This window comes from Leguminivora glycinivorella, chromosome 5 (genome assembly GCF_023078275.1).
Source record: "Leguminivora glycinivorella isolate SPB_JAAS2020 chromosome 5, LegGlyc_1.1, whole genome shotgun sequence".
NCBI lineage: Eukaryota > Metazoa > Arthropoda > Insecta > Lepidoptera > Tortricidae > Leguminivora > Leguminivora glycinivorella.
The window spans coordinates 21,490,573-21,515,298 of NC_062975.1; the positions used below are offsets into that span (position 1 = coordinate 21,490,573).

Sequence of the window (24,726 nt, forward strand, 5' to 3'; positions counted from 1 at the left end):
GCAAATTAGGGGGTCCAACCCCGACATACTCAGTTTGGGCAGTCATCCTGACGTCAGAATGACTGCCCACATTATTTTTGGAAAATCTTTTTTTGAACTTAGGTAGCAAATATGTCAATATAGGTAGTAAATAGTAGCAAATAGGTAGTAAATGCTGATGGTACTCCAACATCGATCTGCCACTTTGGTCAGTCATTCTGATGCACACAGTGAATAGGCTAGTTTCCTAAACTTAAAATAAAATATTTTATCCAGGGCACGAAATAAAGCACCAAATGATTACAAGAAAAATATGGACACTAGTTATGTTTAAACATAATTTCTATTTAATAAGTCAAAGAGAAAGATATAAAGTAAATAAATTGACCGTAACGTCACTCCTCAGTATTTCATAGTAGTATATTAGCAAATCGTTTTGATAGTTCTTAAAAAGAAGCTTAAGTATTTGACTAAGTAGGAAACTAGACTATTGTGAAGGGGATAGCTGCGCATGGGGACGCATACCCTTCGCCCCTGTAGCCCCCTGAGAGACCGGTTTTTGACTTTTGCGCAATAACGGTCAGCGCTAGAGTTGCCTACCGCTACTTGTACCTATAGATTGAAACAACGTTTTTGTATTGCCTAAAAATAATTTTGAGTGACCAGTGAAACCCTCCTACACATAGTTTCGGCCCGTTATCAAGACGATTTTAAAACGATTTAAAAAATTATGCAAATAAAAGATGGATATTGAGGGACCAGTGGGCGGTTTTTCAGCTCGATAGCATAACATATATGTCTCAAAATTAACGTTGTTTTAACTTACTTCTCACACCCTTTAACTCAAGCCGATTTAATGCGAAATGATGTTGAACTGGGAATACATGTTTGAATATTTTTTTCCTATTTAGGTACGAATACTACGACCCACCCGAAAGAAGCCAAGGATCAGGGATCTCTGGGAACGGGACTCTTAAAGGGACCCTCGGCCTAATCTGGAAGAGGGTAAGGTTCGATAGGTGCTTCAAATTACAAGTATTTTTACTTGATTTACATTCAATCATCTGGGTACGTAGCCGAATGGTACAAACGCTCACGAAACGAAACGCTCGTAGATATCTATCTCTATCGCTCTTGCGTATTGGCGCGACAGAGCCAGACTACCTTTCGTTGGCGTTTCGTTTTCGTTTCGCGTTATATAAATGCCATTCGGCTACGGGCCTGGACTGACAAAGCCCATAGAAAAAAGCGTACCCCTGAAATGTATGGGCCTTTTAGGCGTAAAACTAGATGGCGCTGTTCGCAGCCTGGAAGTGGCCAAAATCATAATTATCGGTATTTTTATTTATTACGACTTAAATAGAATAGTAGAAATGTTACTGCGAAGCATAATTTCGTATTGATAAATTATTTATGAAGGCTTATTCTGAATTATTCAGCTTTAAATATGAATTCTTCACGATAAACACTTTTGTCCTGAATATAATATTTTGTGTATTGGCCTATATTAAACTACATTTTATTATTTCGGGAATGAAAATATTCCTCTTTATTCATTTTAATTCTTAGGCTAGGTTTTATAATATGATTATAAAAGTAAAATACAAAACTACATACAAAACAATACAAAATATATAAACACATTATAAAAAACCTAACCTAGGGTGCCGTCAGCAGCGGGGCAGGGCCCAAGCTGCCGGTGGTTAGGGCCGCAGAGAGAGGAACCGTCGGACTATCCGCGCTGTGTCCAAGATCACCGCCTTCTGCATCTTAATATTCATTATTATAATAAGGGTCCATAATTCTCTTTTGTCGAAATTCAAAAATATATTGTGATAAAACTGATAACAAATAGGTATTAACTGAAATTGCATTAATTTGTTTATTATAGGCGTCCAGAGGCTACGAAAACTGATTACCATCAAGGGAGCTGTATGCTCGCTTGCCATCGACGTACTATCAAAACTGTTGATCTAGCTGAGCGTTTCTTTTTTTGTTAATTTTTTTTACATGTGATCCCATCGAAACCTACAACACATTTTTTTGTGGCGCCATCTATGTGTGGTGTAGTGTATGCGCGTTCTTAGGCAGTCGCATTTTAATGTAATGTTTACAATACAATACAAATCCACTTTATTGCACAACCTCAGAAATGTACATAGGAACACACACATTACAATAAATTTTATAACAGAGGTAAACAACAGGCGGCCTTATCGCTAAAGAGCGATCTCTTCCAGGCAACCTTTAGGTAGTGGAAAAATGGTATTCATAACTTTAACTAATTAGGAGGTGCAAAAAAACTAAATTAAAAGTAATTAATTGTAGCTAAAAAGCATATACCTACATAATACATATAATACCTACACATACATATACATACATACTGCTTACATATTATATACCTACATACATATATTATAATACATACAATATTTCGTGCCAAACGTGTAAGTGGAGAATTTACAGAGACACTAATAATATATGTTTAATATCGCTTTCAACATTTTAATGAACAGAGTATTAAACTTTTTCGGAGACAGTAAATTATAAACTCAAATACGCTCCAGCGAGTTTGAACAAAGACATAAAATTTAATATTTAATTTTTTGTAGATACTTCAACACTGTTTTCATTTCATTTGATAGATCTGATCTCACATTGAGACTTGCCCTTTCAATTTACTCCGTAAATAGTAATTTAGTTTTCTAGGAGTCATTTGTGTATATTGTCTTGTCTATATTTAAACAAATCTGTCTCAATTGATTTTGATTTGAATTTTTTGCTGTGAATTTAAATAATCTATGGAAATAAAATGGTATGGCTATTTAGATTTTCGTTCCCAATTATAATCACGATAAATACTTACTTTTTAAGTAACGATTTTCGATACATGACTGCGCTCCCAGGATACCTAGCCAACGTCACAATCGCTCCTCTGAATTGACTAACGGCCCAGCCACGACATTGGTCTAAGCGCGACAGCGGTGAGCGGCAGCCATACGTGCGAATGAAAAGTCCCATCGCTGTATCTCGCTTCAATGTATAGCCGCCGCTCACCGCTGTCGCGCTTAGACCAATGTCGTGGCTGAGCCGTAATATTGCTACAATAGCCACATTATCGTAAGCCACGTGAAGTTGACTAAGTATTCAGTTAGCGTTTGGTTTAAAGACTTACCCCCTTATTCATAAACGTTCACTAAAGTTATCGAGCCGATAAAATTCGTTTGTCTCTTTCTGCTACACCAATACGTCGGAAAGCGACAAACGAACTTTATCGGCTTGATAACATTAGTGAACGTTTATAATAAGGGGGATACAATACAAATCAGCCAAGTCATCGGGATAAGACGTCAATCACTCATGCTGCGTATGCCGTAGCGTAATCTCTTTCTCTCTCTCTCTCTCTCTCTCTCTTTCTCTCTCTTATTAAATTAAAATTAAAAATTAAAATTAAATTAAAATTCATTTATTTCAAGTAACGAGGACTCATAGAATAGATAATAATTTCATTACACATTTACACTATTTAAATATAATTACAAAATAAATAACACTATATACTAATATTCTAGAGACTAGGTACTACTTTTATTGATTGCTATGCTAAACATGCCTGTCGCAGCAATGGCGAATATATAAACAGTCAACTCTGCCAGCAATCATAGCCAGGACGGCATTGGGGCTGGCTCGCACCCTACGCACCAGGGCAGCCGCTCGCGTGCGCATGCTCGCGAAGAAGCACGCCGTGCGCGCCTCCGCGAACATGCCCGACGCGCTGCAATAGCGAGGCAGCCCCATCACCGCCCTGAACGCATTATTAAATTGCACTCGGAGGGTGTTGACATCATTCCTCCGCCCCTCAGGAACCTACAAAGTGTAACAAGTTTTAAAACCAAATTTAAAGAACTTATACTCAAACACCAGCAGTCACAGGAAGTATTACGGCATGACACAAGTTATGTCTGATGTTCGATCTCTGTTACATGTTAACATATTAAATAGTGCGTACCTGTTTTTCTGTCCTTTCCTCACTATCAAATGTAATGTAAATGTTCGTGTCCTTTCATAGTTTTGATTAGTCTGTTTCTTCTGTATCATATTTGAGGTTATGTTTCTATCCTGTAATTGTCTTTAAAGCCGTGTTTTGTTCTCTTTATATCTTCCGTAGTGAGCATAATATAAACTTGATATGATCACTCCACTTAATTTTTTTACCTAAACTTTCTCCTTGGTAACGGGAAAGCTATTAGATGTACATAATTATAAGTCTCCATGTTACGTTGTGTTGTTTTCAAATCATTTATTTTCTAATACCAAATATTTATTTTACTGTTTTTTATCACTTGTTTACATTATTTAATGATTTACCACTAATATTTATAGTTGAACTATCTATGTCATAGCGTAATGTAATAATTTATTATTATTGTGCAGTACGGTATGGCCATGTTGTAAGTAACGCAAATCATGCAAATGTCAATTGATGGAATAGACAAAATGGCGCCTTCAGTAAGGACGCGTTCAACTTACGGTAGGGCCGTACCGTGCGGCTGCGTTCGTGTCTCGCAAATGGTCTCGTCGGAAGATCAGCGCTGACCTCCGGATCGGCATTATGCTGAGACGGGACCATTTCGTGATAAACTTATCCATTCCATGTACATTTGTAGTTTTAGTCATACTTAATGCATAATGTGTAGTTTTTAAGTTTATTACGAATAAATATTTTGATTGATTGATTGATTGATTGATTGATTGTTGTAGGCTTTCTGAGTATAGTTCGCCCACAGGCTGCACGTATACAGAGACGTGCAGTACGCTCTGAAAAGCGTTACTTTCACGTCTCGGGAACACCTTGCAAACCTGCGGGCGATCATGTTAGCTCTAACACATAAAGCCCTCCGCTCACGCTCGATGTTAGCATTGTCCTTGAGGTCGGTCGTAACGATATGGCCAAGATATTTAAATTGTAGCACTCTATCCAGAGGAACACCATCAAGGTAGATAGGTGGCACTTCCAATACTCGCTTAGACCCAGCCTCAAAGACCATGTATTGACTTTTACGTGCATTGTACATCAAACCATGGTCACGGGCGTATTCCTCACATGACTTCAGTAGGGACCGAATGCCACACACTGACGCACTCAGCAGAACCATATCGTCTGCATAGCTCAAGTTATTTACGCAGATTCCGTCCACATGACAGCCGATATGTTTACCGCTGAGCCCGACAATAAGTGCATCTATGTACAGGTTGAAGAGAGAGGGAGATGTTAGCCCTCCTTGTCTCACTCCACACTCCAGCCTGTACTCATCCGACATCGCTCCCGCCCACCTTACACTATTGACCTGGTGTCCGTACCAATGCTTGAAGATATTAATTACTTCCTGGGGCACATGAATGCTCTTAAGCTTTTGCCACAAAAGTTCATAGGACACCAGGTCAAAAGCTTTGGATAAATCCAAAAAACACGCATACACAGGGGTTTTGCGATCCGTATAGTATCTGATGACATGCTTAAGCGACAGAATAGCACTTTCTGTTGATAACCGAGGTCTGAAGCCAAATTGGTTATCATGTAGAGACAGGTGTTTATCAATCTGTATATTAAGCATGCCATCAAACACTACTAAACACTTATGGCTTTTCAATATTAGTGCGATAGAGACAGCAATTTAGGATACACAAGCGTGAACGATTGGCATCTTAAAGCTACGTATCCTACTACCAAAGAGGTTCAAGTATTATAGAGAGTTGCTGTCAAAGTAAAAATAAATTTGTAATCACAGTGCATAGACTGCCATCTCGAAACACTAGCTTAAGCTTTTAAACCTGAGGTTTGACAATTTGGTCCATATTCTTAGCTTGATATGTGTTAAAATGTCAAATATTAATATTAGCGCCATCTAGCCGAGCGTCCCCCAAAGGTGTACCGACATCTAGGCCATCGTACCTTTTCCTATATGGTTCTGACGTACGTTTTTTTCTTAGACTGTAGCTGTCTATACGGAGTTACATATGTCTTTTCACCACAAATAACTATTGCTACTACGTGCGACGTAATCACCCAACTATCATTAAAACCTTTTTTTTTTTTTTTTTTTTTTCAGAAAGCGGATTTCTTCCTCGGCGACGTCTCAATGACATGGGAAGGCCTACAAGCCGTGGAGTTCTCATTCCTGACCCTGGCTGACTCGGGAGCATTCCTGACCCACGCCCCGGCCAAGCTCAGCGAGACCCTGGCCATTATCAGACCCTTCCAATGGGAGGTAAGACCAGTACAGGTCTTCAAGCAGTGGAGCTCCTATTCCTGACCCTGGCTGACTCAGGAGCATTCCTGACCCACGCCTCGGCCACGCTCAGCGAGACCCTGGCCATTATCAGACCCTTCCAATGGGAGGTAAGACCAGTACAGGTCTTCAAGCAGTGCAGCTCCTATTCCTGACCCTGGCTGACTCGGGAGCATTCCTGACCCACGCCCCGGCCAAGCTCAGCGAGACCGTGGCCATTATCAGACCCTTCCAATGGGAGGTAAGACCAGTACAGGTCTTCAAGCAGTGGAGCTCCTATTCCTGACCCTGGCTGACTCGGGAGCATTCCTGACCCACGCCCCAGCGATGCTCAGAGAGACCCTGGCCATCATCAGACCCTTCCAATGGGAGGTAAGACCTGTACAGGCTGACTCGTGGGCATTCTTGACCCACGCCCGGCCAAGCTCAGTGAGACCCTGGCCATCATCAGACCCTTCCAATGGGAGGTAAGACCTATACAGGTCTACAAGCCGTGCAGTTCTCATTCCTGACCCTGGCTGACTCGTGTCTTAGTCTTAACCTTGGGTTAAACCTCCATTTTCGATGGTGCAAGTGACCCTTGGCAAACTCTGCTTTGTTTGGCGCCAGGTTAATACGTGTAACACGTCTCTCAATATTTATGTATTTATTTATTTATATCTCGTTGTTATAAAAAATCTAATTTCTTACTTTCACTTTGTCGTAGGCACAAAAATGTTCAAGTAAAATATCTTAAAAGGTGCATAGTCTTTAGGTCCACCTCTGGTTTACCTTCCATTTTAATATAAACTAGGGATGTACCGACTAGTCGGGAAAGCCGACTATCCGGCCACATTTTTAATCGGCGACTACTTAGTCGGCGACTAATTGCCAAAAAAGGCCGATTAGTCGGCACTTTATAAGTGATAGAAAAACAGGACAAAAATAAATTAACAGGTGATAATACTGATACGGTTTTATTATGTTTCATGTAAGTACCTATTGGTTATGCCTTTGTTAGTCAAAACAACAAATATCTGTGATTAATGATTATCACAGAAATAAATGAAATTCGAACCTAGGACTTCATAGCCAGGATCACTACCCACAAAGCCAAACCGGTTGTTAAAAAACGAAATTTTCTCATCGAACTTTGAACCTGTAAAATTATGAAAAGGGCGATCGGTTGAACAAAAATTCTGGTGCATTTAGTCGAAAATTATGTTCTTGTCGACTAGCCGACTAGTCGGCCGACTAATCGGCTACCCAACGGCTGACTAGTCGGTAGTCGGCCTAGTCGGCCAAATCAATAGTCGGTACATCCCTAATATAAACCCTTTTTTGCATGGTCAAATAAATTAAATAGTTTTAATAACTTGGAACGGTAAGATATAATATATTTCCAATTATTTTATTTGACAAACTTTTGGCTTTCCACGCATATGAAGTTTGCAACTAATATCGTTAATTATACTTCGGGTGTCAACCGAAGACGATTACATATATTTACATGCAGCAGTACGCGAGTACGTGCCATCCCTGTCACACATTTAGAGTTAACCTAAAAAGTTAAAGGAAACATATCTTCTTTCTCGCTCACTCCCTCCCCTACAACCGGCTCCCGGCCGCATGGCGACTCCATTACGTGATTTTGTGTCATCCCGTGCGCACACTTCGCATTCTTTAGATTAAGTAATTAAATAACACCAGATTCGTCGCATTCATTATGGGAAAAAGAAAACGGTCCAAGTCCAGAGAAAGTGATTACAATCATATTCTAAGGAAAATGAAGAGATTAGAACGAAAATTAAAAGAAAGACGAGAACGTTCGGAATCACCAAGTTCAAACTCGTCAGGCTATAATGATGAAAATTATGCTTACGACCGATATTATGGCGTCTATACAGGTAAGCCATGTTAAAAACATTTGAAAATGCTATTATGCTGATTAGATAAGTCTTTTTTTTTTCAAGCGCTTGCGTCGCGTATCTTAGTTAGTAGGTAGATAAAATTCAAACCTATCGTAACTACCTACATCGAAAGTATACATTGTGTAATTTTGTTTCTGTTAAGATATAAACTATTATCTTATGATTTTAACTGGTTAAGTGTAAATTCACATAACCTCAGAAATTAAAAATCTGCACGGGCACCTACCTTGGACCCAATCGTGCATGGGTACCTATCTTGGACCTTGTTGAAGGGATCCTAACTTGGACCCGCCTTTTTTACTGTACTGTAGGTATCTATCTTGAACCTACTTAAGTATGTACACTAATTTAAGGGTAACTACCTTGTACTCACAACGAAACAATGCGTCTACTTTATGATCGATACGTAGGTATCGCCATCTAAATTATATTTTTTTGTTATTATACCTAACTTTAGATAGGTATCTCTGATATTTTTTAGATGAAGACACATATGATCCCGTAATAAATCTAGAGGAAGATATTGGTGATGAGGAGCGCCCGCGCCCTACGCACGCGCAGCTCGACACCCCGCCCCCGCCTCCCCGGCACCTGGCCCCGCGCCGGCGCCGGCGCCGGCCACAACGCCGCCGCCGCCGCCGCCGCCACCCGCAACACAGTTACCATCAACGTCGCTGCCGGTGGAGGCCGTGCCCGGCACATCATCAGTGGTCACCTTACACGACGCTCAAGGCGCAGACGCTGAAGTGAGTCTAGACCCCGCCATTCTAGATCTTTTGGGGAAGACCCTTCAACTAAAAAGACCTACGGTGCAAGCTTGCACAAGGACATTGCTCCTAGGTGGGCGCATATCCTCGTCAACGGTCTGACGAAAGAATCTCAAGCCGATCTAATAAAATAGTATCCGCCACCTGAAAACTGTACCAGCTTGTCATCACCAAAGTTGAACCCTGAGATAAAAGCTGCACTTTCCGAGCTAAGTGTTAAACAAGACCAATATAGTCAGGGTAAACAAACTCAACTTGGTAGCGGTCTTGCAGCGTTAGGACATGCTTTAAACTGGGCGGTCCAATCCAAAGATATAATCCCCCCAGATATCGTTAAATACTTAATTGACGCAGGAAGGCTTATATGTGATAACCACTACAGGGAATCGTTATCACGTAGATATGCGGTACTAAATACACTTAACAAGAATATTAGGGATACTGTCAAAGATACAAAAATTGATGAAAATCTTTTTGGATCCAACTTATCAGACCATTTGAAATCATCAAAAGCAATAACGAAGACCGGCTCAGAAATGAAGCCTCCGCCTCGCGTACCATACAGGGCGCCAACAGCTTTCCAGCCAAGAGGAGCTTTAAACTCGAGGGGGAATCCGCGCGCAGCGGCGGGCGAGCCGCGGACAGCCCCTGCGCCTCGCCGGCCGCCGCCGCCTCCGCCGCCGCCGCCGCCGCGGGAGCGCCGCCAGTACCAGCCGGCCACGCGCGGCCGTCAACGATCTTCGGGCTACTCGAGGCATCACAGGCGACATTAGACGATACACAGGTACCGGTCGCTGGTCGATTAAAATATTTTTACGATAAATGGACCGAGATAACTGACGATAAGACTATTCTTAGTTGGGTCAAAGGGTACACAATACCATTCAAAGAAGTGCCTATACAGTCAGTACCACCAAAAAATAATGCTTGTAATTCTCGTTCTCAAATAATCAATGTTGACAATTGCATTACCGAACTTTTATCGTCTAAGTTTATCTCACCTTGCATACCTTGCGAAGGTCAATTTATTTCTCCGATTTTCACAGTGCCTAAACCAAACGGGAAACACAGGTTCATATTAAATTTAAAATCAATAAATAAATATATATATGTGAACCACTTTAAAATGGGGGACTATCGCACTGCTCTAAAGTTATTACAGTGTAACTATCATATGGCTTCTATTGATTTACAAGATGCGTATTTTTTGATCCCAATCGACGAAAATTATAAAAAGTTTTTGCGATTCGAGTGGAAATCGCAAACGTACGCATTTAACGTTCTCCCGTTCGGTATTTGCACCGCTCCGTATGTATTTACAAAACTATTAAAGCCCGTCTTGCAATACCTACGTGCATCAGGATTAATGTCAGTAGTTTATCTTGACGATTTTTTGTGCATTGGTCAAACTTATGTTGAGTGTTTAAGAAACATTAACAGAACAAAAGCAATTTTGGAATACTTGGGGTTCGTTATAAATACCAAAAAAAGTGTAATGATACCAAATAAGACCTGTAGGTTCTTAGGTTTCAATTTTGATACTAAACATATGATTATAACTTTGCCAGAAGATAAGAAAATACGCATTAAAAATAAAGCTATCGAATTGATGAGAAAAAAGAAGTGCACTATTAGACAGTTTGCTGAATTCATAGGCTTATTGACCTCCGCATGTCCCGCCGTGAATTATGGGTGGATGTACACCAAGCTATTCGAACGTGAAAAATTTCTTGCACTTAATTACAATGATGACTATAGTAGACAAATGAAAATAGAATCATTTCTAGAGAACGATTTCTTATGGTGGGTAGATAAAATTGATTCATCTTTCTGCCCCATAAGAAAAAATAATTATCAGATGGAAATTTTTAGCGATGCTTCGAATACCGGCTGGGGCGTGTCATGCGGGGATCAAAGTGCAAATGGTCACTGGACCGAGTCAGAATTATACCTTCACATAAATACCCTAGAATTAAAAGCAGCTTATTATGGATTGAAAATATTTACTAAGAATATACAAAACTACGATATATTGTTAAGGATTGACAACACCACTGCTATTAGCTATATTAATAGGATGGGAGGTGTACAACACCCCCATTTGAACGATTTAGCCCGAAAAATATGGCAGTGGTGTGAAGACAGGAATATATATATATATTCGCCTCTTATATTAAATCATCAGAAAATGTTATTGCTGACAGAGAATCTCGTCGCATTAATATAGACACGGAATGGGAAATTAACCAACGTGTTTTTGAACAAATAACTAATTCATTAGGTATACCGGAATTTGACCTTTTTGCCAGTGCCCAAAATAATAAATGCACTAGGTACGCCTCTTGGAAATTAGACCCATTTGCTGAGACAGTCGATTCATTTACATTCAATTGGCATAACATACATTTTTATGCCTTCCCTCCATTTAGTCTGATCTCTAGAGTATTGGAAAAAATTATAACTGACCAAGCAGAAGGAATTGTAATTGTACCTGACTGGCCTTCACAGCCATGGTACCTTTGTGGTCTAGGCTTGTTATATCAAAGAAATATTATTTCGGTCCTGATAAATCACTGTTGTACTCCCCTTTCAGAACCTGCCATCCACTTCACGCGGATCTCGTTCTGGTGGCAGCGAAGTTATCAGGGACTCATTGATACAGCGGGGCGTACCACTGGACTCTTTACATATAGTAATGGCTTCATTTTCACCACAAACTTTAAAACAATACAGTAGTACAATTTCATCTTGGGTTACATACTGTACACAAAATAACTTAAACTTATTAAAGGTCGACAGTAGTCATGTAATATCTTTTCTTACACAAAAATTTAATGAAGGTGCCAGTTATAGCTCTTTGAATACACACAGATCAGCCTTAACGAGTATTTTGGATATAGATGTAACATCAAATGATTGTATTAAGCGATTTATGAAAGGCGTATACAGACTTAATCCACCTCGACCTAAATACAATTCAACATGGGACACAAATATTGTGATTAATTATCTCGCTAATACGTACCCGTACCCGTATGATAATGCTTCACTGCCTAGTTTGACTTATAAAACTTGTGCTCTTCTATGTATAGCATCTGCTCAACGAATACAGACCATAAGTTCAATTAAATTAAAAAACCTAACATTTCAGGATGATGCGATTATTATCAGAATTACTGACTTAATTAAAACGTCAAGACCTGGAGCTTGCCAACCCCTCATTAGATTGCCCTTCATCCGTGAAAACCCTAACATTTGTCCGGCTTTAGCACTTAAAACTTACGTAGAGAAAACTCAACATTTACGGAAGAATTCACTAGATGGGCATCTGTTTTTAGGAATTTGCAAACCTCACAAGGAGGTTGGAACCCAGACTTTAGCGCGTTGGGTAAAGAAAGTTCTAAAGAACAGCGGCATAGATATATCAATATTTGGCGCTCATAGCACCAGGTCGGCTTCGACGTCTGCCGCACACAGGTCAGGGGTCAATCTAGAGGTGGTTCGCAAGGCCGCAGGCTGGAGTGACACCTCCAATGTATTCCTCAAGTATTATTACAGAGAAGTAATACAAGTAAATCAAGATGATTTTGTGAATGCTATTTTTAATTAGTTAACAGGCTATTTGCGTTTATATATGTATTAACGTAATGTTAAGCGAACGATAAATGTATAATAACCTCTGAGAAGTGTGAGATAATTCTTGAAGTACTTTATGATTAGCTTACTTTCCCTATTAGGAAGGAAAATTAAAGAAGACTTGTTGATTTGAACATTTTGGTAGTTTTATTCTCTCTAGATTAACTTTTGATTAAAGAAAATACTCTAAACATCTGCATGTAAATATATGTAATCGTCTTCGGTTGACACCCGAAGTATAATTAAGAATCAAACGAACTTACCTTGTGTTGAAGTGATGTTTGATTCCAATTATGCGAGGGTGTCAACCGAAGACGATTACAGCGTCCCACCCTCCCATACCCAAAGTCAAATGTTCAAATTGATAACACAAAATCTGGTCTCTCTTAAATAATGGAGTCGCCATGCGGCCGGGAGCCGGTTGTAGGGGAGGGAGTGAGCGAGAAAGAAGATATGTTTCCTTTAACTTTTTAGGTTAACTCTAAATGTGTGACAGGGATGGCACGTACTCGCGTACTGCTGCATGTAAATATATGTAATCGTCTTCGGTTGACACCCTCGCATAATTGGAATCAAACATCACTTCAACACAAGGTAAGTTCGTTTGATTCTTAAGTGACTTCAACGGACTCATCCGAACTTTGCTTGCAAATAAAATACCTATTTACTTCAATGAAATAACTAACCCTAAAATCTAAAGAGCAGTTTGGAATTAGTTTAGTTTTAAAAGCAATGATTTTTGCTTATCCGTATTGTCTTTTGTATTTATAAGCTTTCATAAAAAAATCATATCTCTTTCTTATTACTCTTCTTATGGGACTCTGGTACAAGTCAGTTATGAGTTTACTATAAACATTATGTTCTGAAACCAAACAATTGTTAAATAAACACGGAAAATAGACACTCAATCGTTGTCGACGGCCAAATCAAAGTAATTAACTAAACAATTGTTAAATAATATTCTATTCTTATACAAGATTCGAACTGGCGATCCTGATAATAATAGAATTACGTAATGGGGTCTTATCTGTCTTATATAACAATATAATCACAAAATAAATCGAACGATGCTCATAGGGCTCTAACTATATGCAAATGAAATAAAGAAATAAATATAATATTTATAACGCAAAATTATTCCATCAAATAAATGTTTAATTCATTTCGGTATACAGATGAGTCTATCACGAGATTTTAACATTTTAGGATTCGTAACTCAGAGTAAATGTCATGGTGAATTGTAGGTGCAGTTCAACCAATTGGAACCCTAGGCCACTATAGAACTATGTCATTGTGACGTTATAAATCAGATTGTAAGAAATCTCTTACTGCTTGTCATTATGACATGGTTGTAGAGTGGCCTAGGGTTCCAATAGGTTGACGTACTTACGAATTTTTAGTTCTAGTAAGAAACCGTTTGGACGATTCACTTTCGCCGTACAATGAATAAGATATAGGGCGTGCAGCGGGGCGGGGCGTGTGGCGTGCATATCAAACAATTGAAATGAAATGAAATGAAATGAAATGAAATGAAATGAAATGAAATGAAATGAAATGAAATGAAATGAAATGAAATGAAATGAAATGAAATGAAATGAAATGAAATGAAATGAAATGAAATGAAATGAAATGAAATGAAATGAAATGAAATGAAATGAAATGAAATGAAATGAAATGAAATGAAATGAAATGAAATGAAATGAAATGAAATGAAATGAAATGAAATGAAATGAAATGAAATGAAATGAAATGAAATGAAATGAAATGAAATGAAATGAAATGAAATGAAATGAAATGAAATGAAATGAAATGAAATGAAATGAAATGAAATGAAATGAAATGAAATGAAATGAAATGAAATGAAATGAAATGAAATGAAATGAAATGAAATGAAATGAAATGAAATGAAATGAAATGAAATATTTATTTTTCCAAGTAGGCATATTACAATGCGCTTATGAACGTCAAATAAAACTACGCCGGCTCTAACAGCTAAGAAAATTGAGTTCTTATTTTATTATAATGTTTTTTTTATAATACGTCGGTGGCAACCAAGCATACGGTCCGGTGCGGTGGAAAGCGGTTACCGTAACCTATGGACGCCTGCAACTCAAACAGTGTCACATGCGCATACTCTTTTAATAAAAAAATATTTTATAAGCAAACCTTTGTGTGATCACTAGTATTTAGAACTAGTATCGATAAATGAGTTTATCGATATAGGAAGTCCCTAGCTGTCAAGAACTTTCGCCCCACGGAATCCGATGTCTGCTGATGAAGAATTAATCTCGAAACGCGTTTAGCCCCTTTTTTGTCGTCAACGCCTGATAGTCCACGTGCCCTTGTAAAATCTAGCTATCAATTTACAAGTGCCAACTACCGAACACTGTCGTACTTACCGTACCAAAATCTAAAACAATTAGCTTAAATATCACCTTGACACTGGCAAAAATAGTCTCACCAATGGGACTGAGGTAGGGATGTACCGACTAGTCGCCGACTAGTCGGGAAAGCCGACTATCCGGCCACATTTGTAGTCGGCGATTAGTCGGCGACTAGTCGGCAAAAAAGGCCGATTAGTCGGCATTTGATAAATGATACGAAAATAGTACAAAAATAAATTATCGGATGATTTATGTACGTATTCGTTATGCCTTTGTTAGTCAAAAGAATAAATATCTGTAATCATCACAGTCATTAATGACCTAACTAAGACTATCGGTTTCATAGGCAGGACCACTATCTATTTTAAGCTAAAAAATGGAAAATGTGTATAACTTTAACTATTATTGACATTTGAACCTGAACAAAATATGAAAAGCGCGATAGAACCCAAAAAATAACATTTCAAAAATTCTGGTGAAATTAGTCGATAATTATGTTCTGGCCGACTAGCCGACTAGTCGGCCGACTAATCGGCCACCCAAGCGCCGACTAGTCGGTAGTCGGCCTAGTCGGCCAAATCACTAGTCGGTACATCCCTAGACTGAGGCCATTTAATTTTAAAAATCTAATCTAAGTGTCCTGAGTCGACGCTAAATAGGGTGGTCACACGCTCGCACGCCCCGCCAAATACACCACTCCGAGCGCCACTCAGGGGCCCATTTCACAAAACTGACAGTTATAAGTTACAAGCGGAAGTCTCTTTCCAACTTGTCATATTAGACATTGACTAGTCCATACATACATACATATAATCACGCCTGTATCCCATAAAGGGGTAGGCAGAGCACATGAACTACTAAGTTTCAGTGCCACTTGGCAAAAAGGGGTTAAAAGAAATCCAAATTGTGACATTGCAGTGACAGGTTGCCAGCCTCTCACCTATGCCACAATTTAACCCATATCCCACAGTCGACTTCTACGACACCCACGGCAAGAAAGGGGGTGGTGAAATTTGCCCCGTGTGGTGACAGGGTTAAGAATTTCACCACATTGACTAGTACCGCTTGTAAATTGTAACTTACACTGGAGTCGCATCTTCTTGAATGGCACGATTTATACTTCAATTTTATTTCAATTCTAAATTAGATTCTTGAATAAATCCGCAGGTTGATTCAAATTCATTTGGTTATCAAATCGGTAATCCCCGGGCTACAGACGGACAACGAACTTTAATTGGCTAGGTGAATGTTCTATCACATTTCAATTCTGAGGACGGATAGACGGATCTATCTAATTCGGCACTGCAACTTAATAGTAATATTATCTCGTGCATTTTCCCAATGCAAAACTTGACTTTTTTGACATTTAATATCTGGCGTCGTGTGTGCGCTCACACTCTGGTAAGTGCATTAATTATATTTGAGTAAGTATAATATTTTGTTACTGTCATGGATATTTTCTATGCATTTGAAGTGATACCCATGTATTTACTATATATTTTTTTTACTGTTTTTTCATATCTTTATTCACATGAACATATTTACATAATTAGGTATATAAGAAACTAAGACTAAACTTAAAAGCTAGCTAATGTCTAAAATAGGCCCTTGAGGCTTTGTACCAACATTTCCTCGCTGACATTTACTATATTATATACTTTTATCATAGTCTATTCAAGTACCTAGAACATAAGTTCTTTTTAGGATTTGTGTTAGAATAATATTCATTTATTTACATAAGAATAAATAAATATATAGAACGGCGTTGAGTGTTATACGAAAGATGGAACGAAATATCCCCCTATTATATATGGTCCAACAAATGTATTTGACCATTGAAACCCGTGTTAGTAATGGGTAAGAATTTCAACACCCCCTTTCCTCCCGTGGGCGGTATAGTCAACTGTGGGCTATGACTATGACTAATATTGTAGTGCGGATAACGGGCTGACAACCTGTCAATGCAATTTAACAATTTGGTTGTCTTTCAACCCCTTCATTGCCAAAAGTGGCAGTGACACTTAAGCAGTTTCATGTGGCCTGCCTACCCTGTTTGGGAGTACAGTAAGCTGCGAAATTGCATGTAGAAATTATGAATGAATTCACATTTGTAGCTCGCCATGTACTTTTTCAGCTCACTGTACGGTCAACCAATGGGAACTCTAGGCCACTCAAGAACTATGTCGTAGTGACGTTCTAAATCAGATTGTAAGAAATCTCTTACTGCTTGTCATTTTGACATGGTTGTAAAGTGGCCTAGCCCTTCAGGTGGCGAAATCCGGGAGCCGACCGCACGTAAAGTGGCAGGTAACCGGGAGCCGGACTTGAAATAAAAAGCTGTTGAGTGGCAAGGATACCGCTAAAATGACAGAAAAAGTTTACCCTTGAGTGGCGGGGCCCTCACGGGTGGTCATCGCGAATGTTACTTATGTTACAAAAATTATAATTACTCAAAAAATGTAGGGATGTTGTGCATAAACCATATATCACTGGATTCATTATGAAACGGCTAAAATCATTCCATAGAAAAAAAATACATTCCATTTATGTGAATTTTGCTAGACTCCATCAAATATCAGATGGCTACATTTTCCACTTCCATTTATTAAAGTAATTTTATCTAGGCAAAAAAACAGTAAATTGGAGAAAAAAGTAATTCAGGGACTTAAATATACATTTATTTACACTTATATCTCTTTTTTTAATATATTACAGTACATTTTTTGCGAAAAAGACGGTTTTTAAACACGTGTCTCAAACATGGCAGGCGGATGGTCCAATCAAATTGGGTCATATTTCAAGTTGTTTTGAAGTTGAAGGTATTGAACCTTTACTGAATGCCGTCCTTGTTTAGTGACGAATGGTTCGTGCAAGTATGAGGAAGCTAGATATAGTTTTAGACGGTTTTATTTATATATTTAGGTATATCGTCGCACGGGGTCCGGGAGCCGGTCCCTGCCACTTAACAGCTTGTTTTTCCCAGAGTCCGGCTCCCGGCGCCTGCCACTTAACGGAATGTTTTATAAAATGACCGCGCCACTTCTCCCCTATGCAACTTGTAGCTCTGCCACCTGAGGGGCTAGGGTTCCAATTGGTTGACTGTACGTGCGCTGCGTGAGTTTTATTTATGTATGACACCGCTTAAAGTTTAGTACACGTATTTTGGTGCACGTCGTTCTAGTTGAATGTGCCAGACGAAACTGAAATGTCACTTTGCTATGACCTTGTCACGTCTGTTAGGACAATTAGGAGTTAATCAAGACTTTATTTCTTCAAGGCATGTTTTAACATGTTTCTTGAATTAATTATGTTCAACGCCGATTTAAATTTTGACGATTGTAACACATTATTAATTACGAAAATTTAATTTACTCGCAACTAAAAAAATCTCCAACTACCCCGTTGTAGACCGCATTAAATTGACTCAGAGAAAGAGCAGCATCAACACTTTTAGCTGCCCATATTTCCGGAACTACCAAAGTTTTTGTTGTTTACCAACTAGACACTTTTTGACAGTAGGAAGTAATTTGAAAGTACCTAAGTATGCACAACTGGCTCTTGAAAGTTGGCTAAAACACCTTACTTCCTATGATAATAAGGACTGGAACTATCCACCGCACTGGAGCGGTTTAGGGGCTCAAGCCGGATAACTATAATCACCGATTGTGGGTGGAAGGAGGGTTCCTTGGTTCCTTTAGTATCCTTATGTATCCTTTCAATGCATTTAGTTTAGTAGGTATACATGTTTTCATAATAAATACCTAATAAATTATGTCCAGGTATGGCCTTTGGTGTGTGCGACGCTTCTGGTGACGGGACCGGCGCTGTGGGCGGTGATCGCAGCGCCATCTCTGTGGCGGAATGGACGGAAGAACCAACTGGCGCTGTTCAGCAACTGCTGCTGGTTCACCACCTCTCTGTTCCTGAGACAATGTAAGATTATTTTATCATTCCTACTCCAGTATGCCCGATATATTGCAATAACGTCTTTTAACGTCTAACGGTTTTTATGACGCGGAAGGCAAACAAGCTGGTGAAATTACCGTTACCTACAAACACCTCCATATCAGATGGGAGTTGGAGTTCTTTGGCCCAAATATCAAAAACCCATCTCAATCTTTTCATAGCAATCAACTTCTTGAGTAAACGAAATTAATACGACAATTTTTGATTGTAATCAACTATATATGTTGGTAGAAAAACGTAAGGACTCATTACTCTTCCGAATTAAAATCCTTAATATACCAGCTCCGTACATGGTGGAAACCGGGCTTGATGATAGATTTGTATTATCTACTCGTACTCTTGTGTTCGCTTGCGTGGAAACACAGAAGCGTAAACTAGGACACATAACCAGTATTTTTGATACGCCTTCTTCTTCAAAAATTCGAAGATTGAACTGCTCCCGTTTCTTACACACCATGGAGCAGATGCATACCTGATCGAGTCAATTGATCTAAAACCACTTCTTACAGCATCAAGCAAAGAACCGTCCAGCACCCACAAGGCCCGCCTCGTCGCCGTCCTGATATCCTTAGGAGCCACCTACGTCATCGGGGACATGTATTCTGCCAATCTGACAAGTCTGCTGGCCAGGCCTGCAAGGGAGGCGCCTATCGGGACTCTGCAAGCTTTGGAAGATGCGATGAGGGACAAGGGATATGAACTGGTGGTTGAGCGACATAGCTCATCTTTAGCTATTTTACAGGTAGGTAAATCAGTCATCTACTTTTTTTTGTGAATAAGTCACAGAACACCCCACTAGAAGCCTAATGCAAGCGATATTGTTCGAGACGCAAATCACCAATCCTTGCGGGGTGAGGCGGGAGCGCCCGGTGCTGCCATTGGTCGTTTCAAATAATGGCGCGCCTTTACGCTTAGCCGTAGGGATGGGAATGGGATATGTCTATTATAGACAATGGTACCGGTACCAGTACTGTGGTGAATTTGTTTTGCAACAAATTATAATATTATTTATATCAGTTTTTCTAACTTATTTATATTTCTTTAGTTGTAAAGTATTATTTCTACAAGTAATGGTAAGAAATGCGCAAGTTAGGCGTTTTTGCAAGCTTTTATTTAACTTGCAATGTTAGTATATTCGGGTGAAATCATGCGACTTTTAAAGCAGATATTTTTAACCGATTGAGCTGAAATTTTGCACACATAATTGTGTAAATCATGTGACGACGCAATATAATGGTATCAAGGTATCATGGAGCTGATCTGCTGATGGACCAGAAACGTGGCCATAGATTAAATTTCATATCTGATTATGATGTTGACCTCAATTCCAATAAGGCCTAGTTACCCTTCAGGTTGGAAGGTCAGATGGCAGTCGCTTTCATAAAACTAGTGCCTACGCCAAATCTTGGGATTAGTTGCCAAAGCGGACCCCATGCTCCCATGAGCCGTGGCGAATGCTGATGCCGGGATAACGCAAGGAGGATGATGATTGTGATAAAACCTCAATAAAAATCATTCTACTAATAAATAACTAAACTGTGCATTTTTACTTACGTTTACTAAGTTAAATTACCAACTAAATATTCTAATCTAATCAATCAACTAAATAACACTACAAACTCTACAGATTCTAGATAATTTCACAATTACAAATCTGCTTTCTTTTATATTTCATGAAATGGTAGCACATGGTACGAACGGTAGTACGAAGTTCCCGCAACAGACATAAGCTAACATGGCCCCATCCCTAGTCGTTTACGTGAAAGGGATAGCATATCGCATTGTTAACTAGGCAAAATGGGATGGACGCGCCTCGGCGCCGCTCAGTACAACCATTTTGACCAGTATAAATGAACTCCGCGGATAATAAACTATATTCAACAAAATAATTAATTTGACTTAACTGTGGAATGTTATTCCATCTTTTTTATACGTGGAAGTGTTAGAAGACTTGCCACACCACTTTATGCTGCAAGAGACCATTGTTTGCAACTAAATTTAATTATTTAAGATTTTTTCCCGAGCGGACACGAACACTGTTAGCGGGTCGTATACTTGGGCGCTACTGATCGGTGTCGCGCGCGTTCAAACTTTTATACACCTGATTTGTCGTATGCTTGGTGACCGCGAGTCGCCCTGTAAGGGCCGTCTTGTTGTATTGGTCTGTGGAATAAGTATACTGGCACATTGCCAGGATGGACCATAGTCACTGGGCGAGACGAACAATGGTGTGGAAGCCCGCTAACACCCGTGGTTGCGGCAAGCCCCTCCTTAGATGGAGAGATGACATCTGCCAACTAGCTGGCGATAACTGGATGCGGATGGCAATGGACCGACAAGCGTGGAGGAATGGAGAGGAGGCCTATGTCTGAAGACGGGCGCTTTAGAGGCTGCTATAGATAGATAGATAGAAGTATAATACTTAAGATGCGAATCAACAGTTAGGTTGCCCAAGAACACCCGCAGTATAAAACGGATAAAGTGAGTTGCTTTTAAGTCAGAAGTTAGTACCTACGCAGCTTCTTGAAGGTTTTTGTAGTTTAGCTGTGCAAGACTAGAAATTTTCTGGTTTTATAATATATATATTTTTATGAAATCAGGAAAGAGAAGTTATTAGATCTAAGCGTGATAATATTAAATTGGAACTATTGGAAGCCTTCAATTTCTTTAGGAACCCTCAAATTTTGATCTATTCCAAACGACATGAAAAGCAATTGAAGACGCGCAATCCGAAAAAATAACAATTTTTGGTTTCAGAATGGTACAGGCGTATATGGACGCCTAGCGCGCCTGATGCGTCGTCAGCGCGTCCAACGCGTACGCAGCGTAGAAGTTGGCGTACGCCTTGTACTGGCGCGTCGTCGCGTCGCTGTGCTGGGCGGACGGGAGACGCTATACTACGACACCGAACGCTTTGGTAACTATAGACAGTTTTAGAATAGGGCATAGATAATTATGTATAATGTAGGTAATAAATAAAGTACCAGAAGGGTGATGGACTGTACGGACGTCTGCCGCGTACGCAGCGTAGAAATTGGCATACTCCTTACAACACGTTTTTGTACAGATTACACGTAGCCGACCTTCTTTACGCGCTTCTCTCAGTTATATGTGCCTTCATAAACATTTGGCGACCGGTCTGGCGCAGTCGGTAGTGTAGTGACCCTGCCTGCTGCGCCGCGGTCCCGGGTTCGAATCCCGGTAAGGGCATTTATTAGTGTGATGAGCACAGATATTTGTTCCTGAGTCATGGATGTTTTCTATGTATATAAGTATTTATATATTATATATATCGTTGTCTGAGTACCCACAGCACAAGCCTTCTTGAGCTTACCGTGGGCCTCAGTCAATCTGTGTAAGAATGTCCTATAATATTTATTTATTTATTTACATTATCGTAACAATCTTACCGCATTCCCTACCAGTGTTACCGATACCTACTTTGTGACTACAAGCAACTGCCTAGCGTTAACACTCAATCAATGTGATAAGCGACATTCGAAAATCAAAAAACCGACCGTGATTACCTTTTTGATTCAAAAATCAAAAAGTAACCACGGTCGATATCCCGGTCAATACAAGTCTAATGAAAATAACCGTGAATCATTCAAAACTAAAGACATTTAAATATAATTTAGGCTACGGACTTAACGCGCGCATCCGGATGATAAATATCAAAATTATACAATTGAATGGACCTGTTTTAAACATTATGCTATATACTTACACGGGTACGTCCGACCAGTCTTATGCCTAGGCTGTATCATTGACAAAGTTGCACAGCAATCCAGTGTTACAAATTAACCAATTTGAATATATATTCTCATTCGTGTATCGAAAGACATCAATACAATTTAACACGCTCAACGATGCAAGTTGTTACAATAAATACGAGGTAACCGTCATAAGTGCAATCTTAACGCGCAACTTTCCCGCAACTTGCCCGCAAGTCCCGCAACTTGGCCGCAACTTTGTTCCAGGTTCCCACAATTTTCACCTGAGTGAGAAACTTTACACGCGCTACTCGGCCATCGCGCTGCAGATCGGCTGCCCGTATCTCGACACGTTCAACCACGTGTGAGTATGTTATTGGGCCATTTTTCTTTCAAAGTTGTCTACCCCACTTTTTTTTTGGATTTGGAAATTTTTATGTAATTTCCACTCAGAATCGCGAGCTCTTTCAATCCTAATAGAAGAGAAAAAGTGTTACAGGGTTTTTTTTCCATTCCGTTACCATTTTTTCATACATTTTGTATGGCGGTAACGGAATGGAAGGTCTGAAAAATGTATGGAAATCTTGGGATATTTTTTTTCTCCTATCAAGATCGAAAGACCTCGCGATTCTGAGTATGAATCGCGTAAAAAATACCCATGTTACAAAAAAAGTGGGATGGACAACTTTGAAAAAAAGACCCTATTGCTCTTTGACCGCTCAGGTGACTAGTTGCACAATGTTAGTTTATTTCTCTTCGTAAGTTTTATTATCCAGAACGGAGTAACAGGGGATTGAAAATGGTCTGAAATGCTTCGAGAAAAGGATGGTACGGCCGTGCCTCTTTTTGCTCGACTTGGCGGGGGCACTGCCGTGCCCCCAGATAATTTACGGTTGTGAACTGCGTACGTCCCGAATTCTTAAACTGGCTATTCCTTATCACAGCACTGGCTTTATTTCCAACTCCACCCTCCAGACAGCTCGTCTTTGGAATGATCTCTTTCCTTACCACAGACCAAATTTTCTTTTAAACGCATGTTACGTATACATACACCTCTCTAACAAGCTCAAGGATAAATGATCTGCATATTGCTTATACTTGGGTACATTATATATGATATGTTTAAGTTATAGTTTATATTATAAGCTATAGATTTAAGTGTTATACACTCATATATTATACATTTTCTTTTATTGGATACATAGGTAATTTGATTTGTGTTTCTTGTCACATCTCTATATTGACAATCCTGCACTAACTAAAGTTTCTGTTTGATCCAATGGTTGACTGGTAGAGAATGCCTTAAGGCATTAAGTCCACCATTTGTACAATTTTAGGTCGTGCAATAAAGTCTAAATAAAATAAATAAATAAATAATTTATAACTACTCACGTGATTTGAGTTTTCATAAAACGGGTTCTAAATTGCTTGGACATAAAATTTGTCAAACATTTTAATACTCCGCTATGTAGCCACAGCTACTGCAAGCAATTCAGAGCTGTGTAAGCTTGTAGCTCTAGCTACTGGAAGAGCATAATTATAAAATGACAGTTGATAAGCTCAAAAACTATTACTATACCTGCCGACCAAAATTTATACCAAATAAATGCATAATACATATTATCTTACCTGATCTATCACAGCGCGTATTGTACTAAGTATCACATGTCGACACTAAACTTGTCATGAGCCCAACAAATTTAAAAATTAAACTTATTTAACGTTTAACAAATTAAACTTACGAGTAGGTAATATATTTAGGTACTTAACTGTAAGCTAATCCAATATTATAATTTTTTTTGGGGCTTTTTCGATTGACTTACAATTTTTTTTTTTATTTGTCAGATAAACCCATTATTCGTTTAAAAAATATTATAAACATATTCTTATTTACATATAAATCAATCGGTTATTACAATATCTAATACATTTATCAAATAAATAATTACTTAGTCGAAGCTTGATGCTATGTAAATTTAAAAATTGTGTAGACATAACATATTCAATTATTCATTAATAAATTATTCCAAAAGTAATTAGAGGTGATAATCTTGGCGTGAGTTAAGTAATTGATTGCT

At 39.1% G+C, this 24,726-nt stretch overlaps 1 protein-coding gene across 1 annotated transcript in view; it reads left to right on the top strand.

Moving 5' to 3' along the window:
• Window positions 1–24,726, top strand: part of LOC125226596 (ionotropic receptor 40a) — a 51,421-nt gene that overhangs the window by 18,072 nt on the left and 8,623 nt on the right. Inside the window, exons 7-12 of the mRNA XM_048130603.1 lie at window positions 891–984; window positions 6,093–6,251; window positions 18,749–18,902; window positions 19,445–19,677; window positions 21,693–21,852; window positions 22,916–23,012. Of these exons, the coding sequence (XP_047986560.1) occupies window positions 891–984; window positions 6,093–6,251; window positions 18,749–18,902; window positions 19,445–19,677; window positions 21,693–21,852; window positions 22,916–23,012 (897 nt within the window). The remainder of the gene's footprint in view (window positions 1–890; window positions 985–6,092; window positions 6,252–18,748; window positions 18,903–19,444; window positions 19,678–21,692; window positions 21,853–22,915; window positions 23,013–24,726) is intronic.